Raw genomic sequence first — 12964 nt, 5'->3', positions numbered from 1 at the left:
GCCGGACATGTGCAAAGCACTTCCACTGAAACTGGGGGTTCTCAAGGAGTTTCCAAGTCCCTGCAGATCTGCTGTGGGCGACTGAAGGGGCCCAGAAAGTCAGAGGGGTGGAAGCTGGGGCTGCCAGCAGCAGGAGTGAGGGAGATGAAATCTTTCCAGCCTTAGATGCATAAATGATTCTCCCTCATGTCCCATCTCCAAATCCTGTGGCCCTCTGAGTTGGCTCAGCCCACCCAGGAATTCTCCACCTTCATCCAGGGAGGACCAGATTTCCCACGCGTAGCATGGAAGCCTCTTCACGCAAAAGCCACAACACCACAGTTCTACCTTCAGTGCAAAGACCTGCCCTGGTCTGGCCCCGGATCTCCTGCTCAGGGTGGGAAACCTGCCGGCACCTGCACGCTGCCCCCAATTCACGAGGGTCTCCCCCTGAACTGCACCCCTGCAGGAGGGCTCTCCCGACCCCGGGCTGAACCAGCAGACCCCACGGTCCACTGTCCCCTGCCCAGTGTGGCAGGTGCGAGGCGGCCTCGAGTCTAGTCGTTCTGCAGCGGGGACGTGAATCACACCAGCACACTGCACGCTGTCACCTCCTGTGGTGTCACCTGTCGGCGAAAGCTCCAGAAAGCTGGCAGAAAAGGTGGCCCCAAGGCCTTTGTGGCCTCTCCTGTCAAGGGGGCTCCTTGAGACTGGCCTGACCTCGTGGGCACTGACCAGCAGAACGGGGCGGAGGTGACACTATAGGACCTGAGTCACGGAGTATGAATGCTCTCTGCACCCGTAAGGACGCCCGGCCGGCCTCCCTCCTGGATGACAGAGCTACACGGAGAAGGCGGGCCAGCCGACGGCAGGCACCGTGGCCCCGGACGTGGGGGGCGTCCTCGCCTCCGGCCCTGTGGGGCCTCCCGCAGATAGAGCCTTTGTGACCAGTCCCTCCAGCAGGAGGTCTGCCCGGATGAGTGCCCAGCCGCTCCACAGATCCAGGAGAAGTTGCTAGCTGTTGTTTTGAGCCTCTCGGTTCTTGGGTGACGTGTGGTGCAGTGACACACAGTGAGACACCCTGCTTTCTTTTTCTCACATAACACATTGACATCTGACAGACACTTGTTCATTTTACTTCCAACCGACTGGAATGAACGTTTCCTGAAAACAGAACCTTCGCTGTTTGCTAGTTTAAGCACCAGAGGCGCCCTGGCACAGAGCACTTGTTTCACGAGCAAACGAGTGAATGAAACGGTGAGATGAGTTGATTAATGAGAAACACTAACGGAATCTCAAAGGAATCTGGAGATCGGGGTTGGGGGGAGGTTGGGCAGCCTTGAGGTTTGGAGTTGATGTCACAAAGGCACCAGACCGTCCTGAGCAGGACCCTCAGGGCCCGAGACCACGGGACAGGTCCCCTGGGACCCTGCTATCACCGGCCCCTCTACACTTCCTTGGCCCACGACCAGGCAGCCAGACTGCATGGTCCCAGGCCTCCTCGGCAGCTTCTGGTCAGGAACGGTGCCAGCAGCGGCCTAACAGACAGTGGGAAAAGGACCATGGTGAAAGGCATGTGAACAAAAAGGCTATTTTTGTAGAAAAATGTGGGAGAGTAAAAATTATACAAACATCAAAAAGAATTTTGCAAACCACACGCCAAAGAGGTGGCCTGCCTGTGCCCCTCTGGGTGTCTCCGCAGAGCTGCTGACGCGGGTAGAAGCCCCACTGCACTTGGCGCCGCGTGGATGGACCGCCAGCCATAACTGTCCAGAGCCCCCCCGGCAGCCCTCTCTGTCCCAGTGGATCCAGTGTAGGTCAACGGTGTCTGCCTCACCCGCCCAAACACAGAGGACCCCACTGGGCCAAGTGGGAAGGGAGAGAGCAGAGAAACCCCCATTCAGTCAGTGGACGCGGGCGGGCCTGCGGGACCCAGGCACCGGGCGGTGGTGAGGCTGGGAAGACCGGGCCCTTGGTGGAGATGTGGCACTGGGACCAGGTCCTGCCGGCAGGGTGGGGCCTCGGGGAGGAGAAGGGAGGCGCGGGGGGAGCAGAGCGCGGTCTAGAGGAAGAGCACTCGGGGCTTGGAGAGAACAGCGGTGTGGTCTGGTTGGGCAAAGGGCCCGACCTGGGGGGCGGGGGGGGGCTGCGTCTGCTCCAGCTTGTCCTCGGACACTTGCCAGGCTGCGTGCCCTGCTTGAAGGACCTTGACTCCCACCGCAGCCCGAGAGGCAATGCTCCGCCACACCTGCTGTTCGGCTGAGGGACTTGGGCACACGTGTAACGCAAGCTGCCCACACCCCTAGTTGTTAAATGGCCGTGGCCGGAACCGCTGTCCACCCGAACCACCCTCCTCCCCATGGCTGTACTGCCCTGGGAGCTACAGAATTTAATCACACGTTAATAAAACTGGACGTTCAGCCCTTGTTTTTCCCAGCCACACTGCAGCTGCCATATTCAGAACCTTTCCATTCTCATGGGAGGTGCTGCTGGACAGTGCTGTCCTGCAGTGACCAGAGGAACAGCAGGACGCAGCTGGTGTCTCCCAGCTTCCGTGGTTGGTGTGGCCACATGCCAGCCTCTCTGGGGAAGAAGGGTGGAAGTGGTGCCTACCGCCGTCGGCTCAGGACTCACAGAACAGCCACCTGCAGGCTCTAGGAAGCTGCAGGAAAGGCCTCCCAAGGCCCAAGCTGCTTTAGTCTGACTCTTCCATGGCAGGTGGTTCACCACGCCCTGAACTTTGGCTGGAAAACCCGCCCATGGATTGTGGTCTATTATCTTTAACAGCCCAGAATCAGCCAGAAGCCCAGGAAGAGTGGACTGTTCTGTCTGCTCCTGGGAGCTGGGAGCAGACAGGAAGGGCTGAGGTTGAAGAGAAGTGTTCCCAGATCCAGCCAGGGCGCGTCTGGAAGCTACGGCTGTCCGCGGCTGTCCCTCGTCTCTGCTCGGTGGCTTTACCCCACATCCAAGCAGGGCTGATGGCTGGAGCAGCCAGTAAAAGCAGCTGAGAAGACCCCAGCCACGTGGCGCTCAGGGACCCAAGTCCCTGTGTTTCTCCTTTCTGTATGGCTGTGCAGAAACGGCCACTCCTGGGACCCCCGGGACCCCCACTGCAGTTTCAGAGCACAGCACAGGAGGTGACGGTCACTGTGTCCAGCCTCTTATTTCTGCTGATGAGGAAACAGGCTGGGAGGGAGACGGTCTCTCCCTGCACGTCCCAGCACCTGGACCCGAAGCCAGTCTTGCAAGCTTCTGGCTAACACATCCTGCAAGCCACACAGAGTGCCTCCCGCTGGGCTCTGAGCAGTGGGGCCAGAGCAAGGTTTTAGGGAGTCCAGGAAGGAGGACAGACAGAGGGGCCAGTTTTTCCCGGCTGCTTCTGAGCCGGTCCAAGCCAACGACCCTGACCTGGAGGCCAGGGTCATTGGATGGATTTCTGCTTTACAGTGGAAGAGGTCCTGTCCTCTGGGACCAGTCACAGCTCTGCGCCTGTGAGCCGAGGACCCTGGCACAGGGCAGCTCTGCCGCCTGGTCCAGAGCCTGCCGGGTAGACGCTCACACAACGCGACTCCCCCTCCTCCTCCTCCTTTCCGGGACACGAGGCTCCAGAACAGACGGCAGACACACAAGTGGTCTCTACTCTTCACAGCCACAAAGGATCATCTCATTAACTGGGTTTCCGCTTACCCGTCTGCTCTCAAGGCTGGAATCTGCTCATCACTAGATCACAGATAGAGGCACACAGAGGAATGTGGGTGAGCCCAGCTCCCAAGCAAAACACAAAACAGACGTTTCTGGGAGACTGTAAACCCCGAGCCACTTTTATGTCCCGGAGGCGGGAGTGGAGGCGGGAGAGCTGCTGAGCAGTGACTTGATTGCCGAGCCTGGGCCTTGAATCTGACCCCACACACCTGGGGCAGATGCGCTGGGGAGCCAGGAACCAGCGTTATAACTAAAAGCACTGTTTTACTGTCTAAACAGCCTGCGTAACAGGCCACCCATTAGAAGCACAGCGATTAGTAAAACTGTCCTCAGGTTCTAGGAGAGACAGACGTGGCCTCCTTCCCCTCTCCCTCACCTGCGCCCTCTTCCCGGCAGCGCCGGGGAGACAGCGCACTAAGCACCTGGAGCAGCAGCGAGGCTGGTCTGAATGGTTGGTCGGCAAATCGGCTGGTTCTGACACTGAGATGACAAGCTGCGCTAACGAGGCATCAGACCGGAGAAGCCGAGACCGGAAGGGAACGGGGAGCTAATAGTTCACCCCGCCCCGGGACCAGCCCTGGCCCCAGCTGGCCAGGCCTGGCCTCTGCCTGGACTCCCCACAGGCAGGCTCTGTGGTGCCCGGGGCCGCGCCCCCACCCTCATCCTGAGCCAGAACACCCCCTTCACTTCTTCCAGCAGCCCTTACCCCAGCCGTCGCGTGACCACAACACAGCTTAACCCACGCTCTTTGAATCGAGGTTTGTCGACGGTCCACATTCTCAGCACCTTCCCCAGAAAGAAAAGCCCTGTCACTCTAAGACACGACACCAGAGCAGGACCGGGTCCTGCCGGTGTGGGCAGCTTGCCCTCACCTGGACACCGTGGGCCCGCCAGTCGGGGGGCCTGAAGGCTCTGAGGTGCTCTTGCCCAGAGCAGAGCACGGCTGATCTGAAGCCAGGGCCCTAAAGTCTGAACCACAGGACTGTTGGGAAAGGACCTCACTGAAGACAAGGACGAGGGACATCCTGGTGGGTTCGGCCGACATCCAGGGCGTTTCTTGAAGTTAGAGAGCACGGGGCATCTGTGCTACCCCTGGGCTGTGGGTGATTAAGCTGCGCTCAGGGGGGAGGTCTGGGTATGGGTGCTCAGAGCTGGGGGTCCCTGGAGGCTAGATCGTCCAATGCTCACAGCTCAGGGAGAGAAGCTGAAGCCCAGAGAGGAATCAGGGGCCACACATCCACTCATTTGTCCAACAAGTACTCATCGAGCACCTCCCTATGCAGCCCATGGCTGGTGCAGCAAGGACCACAGTGGACAGAACTCAGGAGGGATGGGGACACATGACGGATGAGATCGGTCAACAAACAACATAGGCTATCAGACTGTGGTAGTGCCGTGCAGAGAACGACACAGGAAAGGGTGGGGAAGGCCAGGAAGAAGCTGCAAGATGGTAGGGGAGGACCTCACTACAAGATGATAGCTGAACGGAGCCCTGACTATGGAGAGAGCATTCCAGACAAAGGAGACAGCCAGCGCAAAGGTCCTGAGGCCAGCGCAGTGCTGTGTGAGAGCCCCTCCTGGTGGGGCAGACCGAGGACGGCGAGGCCAAGGCCAGTGCAGCACTGGCTTCTTTCCAGAGTGGCCGGGAGACATTGGAGGGTTTGAACAGAGGGGCGGCATGACCTGGTCTGCTGTGTCAGGTACAGGCTGCAGAGGACAGGATGAAAAGGGTCACCAGACCAGAGCCCGTCACAATCACCGGGGGAGACTTGGCCAGCCTGGTGACAGCAGCGTTTGAAGTCAGCATTCAGAGATGGAGCACATCTGCTGACTGCTCGGACGTGGGATGTGAGATGTGAGAGGGGAGGGTCACCCAGGGTCGTGGCCTAAGCAGCCGTGGGAGCAGAGCTGTCTCCGCAGGGGGGCGCGGTGCTTCCAGTGGGTGGACCAAGGGGAGGTTCTGGTGGGGGGTGTTCTGGGTGGAGGGGGTTCCGGTGCAGGGGCTGTGGGGAGGCGGGGGGTTCCACGATCTGTGGGAGCTCTGGGTATCGCATCTGGATCCAGGAGAGAGATGACTTCTGGGCTGGAATCATCAGCAAATGCTCAGGATGGAAAGGAGTGAGGCTGGCTGGGGACGCAGAGGGACAAGGCAAGGAGGAGTGGAGCCTGGGGGTCCCAAGGTCGGGAGTTTGGGTACTGGGGGCAGAAATGCTGGCACAGGGTGTTGGTGGTAAGTTAAGAAGCCCTCAAGACCCCCAGCCTAGAGCCCTTTGGTCTCTGTGGTGCGGTTGCTGGCCCACACTGGACACTCAGTGAATATTCATGGAACGAGTGAACTAGAGAAACAGAAGAGAAAAGAGTGGTGAGCTCCGATTCCTGCCAGCTCCTCCTTCCCACAGGGATTGAGGGTCGGACTTGAGTTCCCTTACTCTCCACGGTGTCAGCCAGGGAAGCTGCGGCCCAGGGGCTGCGGGGGGGGGCCCCACCAGGCGGGCTCCCCACCCGTCCCACAGCTTCCCACCCCCTCCATCCCAGACCAGCTGGCCGGGTGCCTGGGGCAAGGGGACATTCCAAGCAGAAGCGTCGGCGCTGCCGCCGGCTGGGGAGGAAGGAAGCGGTGACAGCAGGGACGGACGGTGGGCTTGGCTACCCCAGGGCCGGGTGGTGGGAGAGGGGTGTCTGCTGGGAGAACGACTGATGACCCGCCCTGGTTGTGGCGCACGGCAGACGCACTGGGAGCTGGGTCTCCTGCCTGTCAGAAGTCATTAGTGGTTCTGTGGGAACAGCCAGAAGAAAAGTTTTATATGGAAAATAAATTCTTCTCTGAGCCACAAACCCCCACCAGACTGCAGCTAATAAGCCCACAAATGTAAGATGATTAAGAACTGGTGAGGGGAGAATTCCTCACGTCTCACGGGTTAGCCTCAGAGGCCGTGCTCTGACCAGCTGGCACGGGCTGAAGCCTGGCAGCCCCGCCCTCGTCCTGGCTCTGACGAGCTGTGTCCCTCGAGCAGGCCAGCCGCTGTCCGCCTCAGCCTCCCCACCTGTGACCACAGACATGTAACCCCTGCTTTGTCTTCCTCAACTAGTGGTCGGGTGTGGGGGGTGAGAAACGAGACAGGAGAAGCAGCAGCCTTTCAGAAAAAATTTCAGTTTTCTCAGCTGCAGGGAGTTCCCTGTGGAACGATCGGCACTTGCCTTAAAACCAGGAGGCAAACCAACGAGACTCCCCTGGACCCCCGACCCATCTACTAACGTGCCCCCAGACGGTCTGGACCCCTGCCCCCATCAACGGCCCCTGAGGGCCCTGCCACGGAGCCTACCCGAGGGCAGCCGCGGTGGACTGAACTGCAGTCTCCAGAACACACGTCCCAGGCCTACCCCGGGAAGCTCTGCGGGCGACCTTAGTGAGGAAAAGGGTCTTTGCAGATGTAATTAAGGATCTCCTCAGGGTCCCTGGATTGCCAGGGTGGGCCCCAAACCCAACGACCGGCGTCCTCATAAGAAGAGGATACTTGCAGAGGCCATGAGAAGACAGAAGTGGAGACGACCAGGACGCACCCCCAAGCCCAGGAGCACGAGGGATGGCCAACAGCCCCAGGCGGCGGGAGAGGCCTCAGACCTTCCCGAAGGAACCAGCCCTGCCGACATCCTGACTTTCGACTTCTGACTTTCAAAACTGTGTGGAAATACATTTCTGGGTTTCTATTTTTTAAGCCACAAAGCTCGTGGCGATGTGTTGCAGCAGCCACAGGAAACTGACACAGTGTCCACGCCCTGACTGCCCCGGCGTCCCGGCCCGCCCCACACAGGAGATGGGTCACACCACGGGCCACCACGAAATGCCGCCATGGGCAGCACCCTCCTGCTGCCTTCAGACGCGCTGTGAAGGAGGGAGGGGGGCCGGGGAGGAAAGGCTCGCTGTGTCCCTCGGGCAGTAAGCGGGAGGGCAGGAGAGAAGAGCAGCGCCAGCTAAGCTCCCACGGGGCCCCGGGCTCCGGGACAGGCACTTTGGGGCTGTGAGGCGCTCCCCACTCTCTCGCTGTGGTGCCACGCTGGGGATTCGAGGGCCTCACAACAGCCTGAACACCACCCTCGGTCTCCAGGCATGACTTCCAAACACTGACCTAAGGGCCCTGGGGAACCTTCCCAGAGCCGCTCGGGGTCCTGCCTTCTCTCACTTCTCAGCCCAGACACTTGGGAAGTCCTGCAGTCAATCTGCACGCCCGGGAGCCGGAGGTTGGGGTTCTGGTGGTTGACGGTCACGTACAAACTGTAGAAACTCGGGCACCTCACCCCACATCTCTGGGTTTGCTCTCCTCCGGAAAGTGTTGGAGCGAGTACTTCACAGGCTGGGCCGGCCCACCTCTGGTGCTGCGTTTTCCGGGGGGCAGCGCAGAAGGGAGGCGTGGTCACAGGCTAGAGCCCACCCTGTCTGCCTGGCAGGTCGGGACTGGTGGCGACGGCCTCGGGGAGCGGGAGTGCTGTCTCCAGAGCCTCTCCCGGTGCGGTCGCACCTCCGCAGAGCTGCCCCGCGGCCTGCGTGCTCGTTCTGCTCCGCGAGAGAGCCACGCAGCCCTCCGGCCCAGCCCTGCGGCCACCTTGCCTTGCTCGGCTCTTTTGGAGAGAGGGCTTCGGTGTGCTGGTTTCACTTCCTCCTCGGCTTCTGATGTGGCCCATCGAGGTGCCGATGGGGGCGCCCGTGCACTGAGGGGAGGCCTCCTGCTCAGGCCAACCCGGCTCACAGAGGTGGACTCGGGGTGGGACCTGGGCAGCCGGGCCTCCAGCGCAGAGGTTGTGACAGAAGCCACGTGGCCATGAGTGCCCCCGTGCTGTGGGGGGGCTGCCCGGCGTGTGCTCGACGGGCTTGCGCACCCTCCTGCGTGTGGTGCGGCGGCTGGGTGGCCATGTGGCCGTGTGCGCGTGCATGCGCGCCCTGGCCGGGGGAAGGGCTGGGGGCCGCTCTCCCTCCTGAGAGGAGCCTGCAGACCCACCCAACCCGGCGCTCAGGCAGGAGGGTTTGCTCTTGCCTCCGCTGCACAGATGAGAGGGCCTAAGTGGCCCAGATGATGGGACCCCGGGGCACCTGCCCTGCCCTGAGGAGGCACATGTGAAAGCTGCAGAGCAAGCCAACTATGCAGCAATGAAAGGTTTGCCGTCTCCTGCCTCCTTTTATTCTCCCAGCCACTCCTCCCTGCACATCTGGCTGCCCCCAGGCCCCCAGCCATGCTCTGGGGTGATGGAGGATAAAGAGCACCCTCTCCCCTGTTTTAATTTCAGATCAAAAGTTGGAAGAAGAACCTGCCCCTCAAGGGAGGGGCAGGAGGGTGTCGAGAGTGAGGCCCTGGGGGGAGGTGGAGAGGAGGTGGGTGGGCGCACGTCCCCAGCACAGTGCACCGGGCTCCGTCTGAGCGCCACACCCGTCAGCTGTCACCCACGCGCCAGTGCCGTGAGGCCACGTCACCAGGACTGTGGACAGGCCCGCAGAGACCACGACTGGGCCCAGCCCGGAGAGCGGGCGTCTGAGGCGGGGGCGGCGGGTTTGGCCGCCAGGCGGCTCTGCCTCCGTGGAGCTGTTCGCTCTGCCTTGGGCCACCCACCTGCAAAGTGGGCGCAGGCCGGGGCCACGTGGCGAGCGGAGGATAGGAACAGGGCACTGGCGGCAGGGCTGCTCTGTAGCTCGGCCAGCGCCCGCGAAGCCAGACAGCCTGAGCAGCCATCCAGGCCTCGCTGGGAAGGAGTAGAGCAGCGCGCCCCAGAAGTGGAGAAATAGCTGCTAGGTGGGTTTTTAGGGGTGCCAGCCCCACCCAGTGTGTGCCCAGCCCGGCTTCTGGGCAGACGCGCGCACGCCCTGCTGCTCTGCGGTGCCCAGCAGCTCCAGACGTGCTCCCAACCTCCTGATCCCCCAAGGTGGGGCGGCTGTGGCACGGCCTTCAGGGGTGAAGGCCGTCCTTACGGTGGGGCTCCCCAGCTCCCAGAACGGAGCACACATGCCCAGAAGGCTGAGGAGTAGCTGGGGACTCCAAGCATGTTTCTCAGCTCACCTGCCCTCGGTCCACTCCACCCTGTCGGGGGGAACTGTGGTGGCCACGCCAGCTCCCTGACCTCTATTTCCCAGCGTGTTGACCCAGCAGCCTTGACTGTCCAGTTTCACTGTCTGGCTGCCTGTGACAGCTGGAGAGGGAGGCACGCGGCCCATGCCGCACACAGCAGTCAGGAGAGGTCCCAGCTTTCCTGACTCCAGCTGGGGCACACACCCACCCCACATTCGGGCATCAGTCAGCTGAGAGCTGGACCCCGCTCTGCTGTGTTTCCTGTCGGGTGGAGCACAGGACAGCCCGTGCCTTGGTCTCCACTTCCCCATCCCCTTCCCTCGGCCGCCGCAGACGCAGACAGCCCAGGCCCGGGCCTCTGGCTCGGATTTGCCAAATGGTTTTCCCAAACTCTTGCTTCCTCGGGTCACAACTCACCCCAGCGTTTTCTTCTCTGGTTTCCTGAAACCTCGCAGCTCTAGAATGCCGCTTGTGTGTGGGGTGAGGGGCTGGTGCGTGACTGGGGGGCACAGCAGGGGGCGAGAGAAACCTAACCAGGCCCCTGACACCGGGAGCCCTTCCCCAGCCCGGGGCTCACACTCGGTGACCTGGGGGCCTCCTCTCCGCGCGCCCCAGCGCACCGCTCGTGGGAGCCGCGGGATCAGCTGGCGGGCCGGCGTGCTTATCCTGGCCCGCTCTGTGCTCATTTGGGGCTGCTACAGCCCACTCCCCAGGGACTGGTGGGCTCCAGAGGAGATGGGGGAGGGCTTGGGTGCATTCTGACCTGAACCGAATTCCAGGATGATGATGCGTGAATAATGCGGCTTTTCAAGAACCAGCAGCTTGGGTGCCGCCTGGGTGCCCTGCCCAGCAGCCGTTCAGCTAGTCAGATGGCATTGTAAGCATCCCCCTCCAGCAGCCGTCGGGACGGCCACCACGTCCGCCTCGGCCCACCCGAGCCTTCCGTTTCCCAGGCTTCGTACCCAGACTCGCCCAGCTTCTCCTGGCAGTCCCACTTCTGTCTAACAGCTTCATCGTTCTGGTCTCTCCGTGGGCAGGGCCACCCTGAACCCCAGAGGGCACCTCCAACCCCCAAAGGAGGAAGGAATCCTCTGGGAGTGACACTCCAGAGAAGGGCCACACCCCAGCAGCCCAGTCCAGCTGGCCTGCCCGCTGCCCCCGCCCTCCAGGATGCGGGATCCCCGGCCCCAGGCAGCAGGGTGCCCCCCCGACAACGCGGCACTCACAGAGTCTCCAGGCTGTGCAGCCCCTCGAAGCTGTGGGCCCCCAGGCGCTCGATGCGATTGTTGTGCAGATGCCTGTGTGGGGGGACAGACGTGTCAGGACAGGTGCCCCCGCATCCGGCTGGGGAGGGGCAGCAGACGCGCCGACTGAGTGACCACAGGGGCCAGAAAGTGACTGGGCCGGGACGGACTTCTGAAGCCACAGCCTCCGAGGCAGGACTGCCCACGGGCGACACTGCTGAGATTTCATGGAAGGAACAGGCCAGAGGGGAGCCCGGGCCAAGGCCGAAGCGGGCTCCTGCCAGGCCCGTGGGGAGGGGCTCAGCGACAGGGCCCGAGGCTGAGGCTTCCTCTGCGGTCCTGCTCCCAGGACCTGCCTGACTCAGACGCATTTTGGGAGCCAACAGCAAACCACTGCAGACCCCATGCAGTTGAAGGCCGCGCTTTCTGTTAGAGCTGGAGGGAGCTGTGGGCGATTTCGGAAACGGGCAACTGGCGAGGCCAGAGGAGCCGGGGAGGGCTTCATGGGGGCCGTGTCTGGCACGGGATCACGAGGGTCGCGGTGCGGACACGCAGAGGGAAGGGCCTGCCGGGCGGAGGACACAGGTGAGGCGGCGGGGTGTGCGGGATGGTGAGGGTTTGGCCGGACCACGTGTTGGGAGAGAGGCGGGAGGTCAGTCTGGGAGAGGCTCCCAAGGTCAAGAGTGACTGAAAGTAGGTGCTGGCCTGCCGTTCTCCGGCTCCCAATGGAAGGAACGAAAACAGCAGAAACAAGGCTCCTGCCCCACAGCAATTACCACAAGCAGCAACAGACAAGGGCAGACACACAGCTTCACGTGGACAAACGGCCAGAACTGGAGGCCGAGCAAACGTGCTGGCCCCTCGTCGGCCTCTCGGTCCAGAAATCGAACTGGCAAAAAGCCCAAATCCCGAAGGCTCTCCCTGAAATCCCCAGTCTGTCTTTCTCTCCCCACTGCGCGTGGGCTTCCAAGGGGGCGGGTAAAAGGAGGCAGTGACATGAAGGGTCCAGGCTCCTCACTGAATTGGGGAGCGACTTGAAGCCCAAGGGAACTCCTGGGCGCGGGGAGTGAGCTTGTAGCTAACACAGGCTGACTCTGCGGAGAGACCCTCAGAGCACACTCCCCTGCCTGCACTGCCAGGTGGGCAGGCCCTAATTTACCCACAACCTGGCCCACAAACTGCCGCTTGGAGGGGGCTGAGGGGCCCAAAGATGACACAGCAGAAGCCAGAACAAAGACCACGCGGCGCGGAGATGGAGGGAGAGGGGAGATGGTGCAAACGCAGGGAAAGGTCCGGGCCCAGAAGGAAATGCAGCTGGTGAGCGAGCGAGGGACAGAGGACGTTTGTCACAACTGCCTTCTGCCACGAACAGACGCTCTTTCAAAGACAGAAAGTTTAAATGAAAGGGAAAATGACACTGAGGACCAAACTGCATCCTGGAAAAACCAGCCAACGAGCGTGAGGCAGGGAGCTGCTGATGGCAGGTTGGGGTCAGAGACAGGCTGGGTGATGTGCGGAGTGAGGCTGGGCGAGACCGAACGGCCAAGACAGCAGAGGACACAAAGGTGCCTCCACACAGGGCATGGGTGTCTCTGAGGGACGGCGTCCAAACAGGAGACAGAAGACGCATTCAGAAAGGTAGCTCTGAAGAAACTCCCTGGAGGGAGAGCAGAACCCGCAGGTCAGAGCTTGTGTTGCTGCAGGAAAACCGGGTGCAGGCTGCCCCACATTCTGCCACTTTCTCGCCAGGCTGTGAAAGGTCAAGGGTTAAGAAACATCTTCAGGCAAGAAAAGGAAATTGTGCAGGAGGAAGACATCGGCTGCCTCCGAGGCGCTCACACGGGGCGGCAGGCACACCCGCCCAGCGTCGGGGTCTTGACAGAACTGGGTCCTCCCCCACCTGCTCCATCCCTGGCGGGAGGCAGACCCCTCCCATGGAGACACTCCGTTTGATGGATAAAACACTGCACTCCCTTTCTGCCTTTG

At 61.7% G+C, this 12964-nt stretch overlaps 1 protein-coding gene across 3 annotated transcripts in view; it reads right to left on the bottom strand.

Moving 5' to 3' along the window:
- LGR6 (leucine rich repeat containing G protein-coupled receptor 6) overlaps positions 1-12964 on the bottom strand; it is an 86243-nt gene that overhangs the window by 15309 nt on the left and 57970 nt on the right. For all 3 annotated transcript variants that reach the window (XM_072948848.1, XM_072948849.1, XM_072948850.1), the window contains exon 6: positions 10961-11032. In XM_072948848.1, the coding sequence (XP_072804949.1) occupies positions 10961-11032 (72 nt within the window). The remainder of the gene's footprint in view (positions 1-10960; positions 11033-12964) is intronic.

Source organism: Vicugna pacos, chromosome 23, assembly GCF_048564905.1.
Source record: "Vicugna pacos chromosome 23, VicPac4, whole genome shotgun sequence".
In the NCBI taxonomy this organism is placed as follows: Eukaryota; Metazoa; Chordata; class Mammalia; order Artiodactyla; family Camelidae; genus Vicugna; species Vicugna pacos.
The sequence above is the reverse complement of the archived record's forward strand: the minus strand, read 5'-3'. Positions and strand labels throughout refer to the sequence as shown.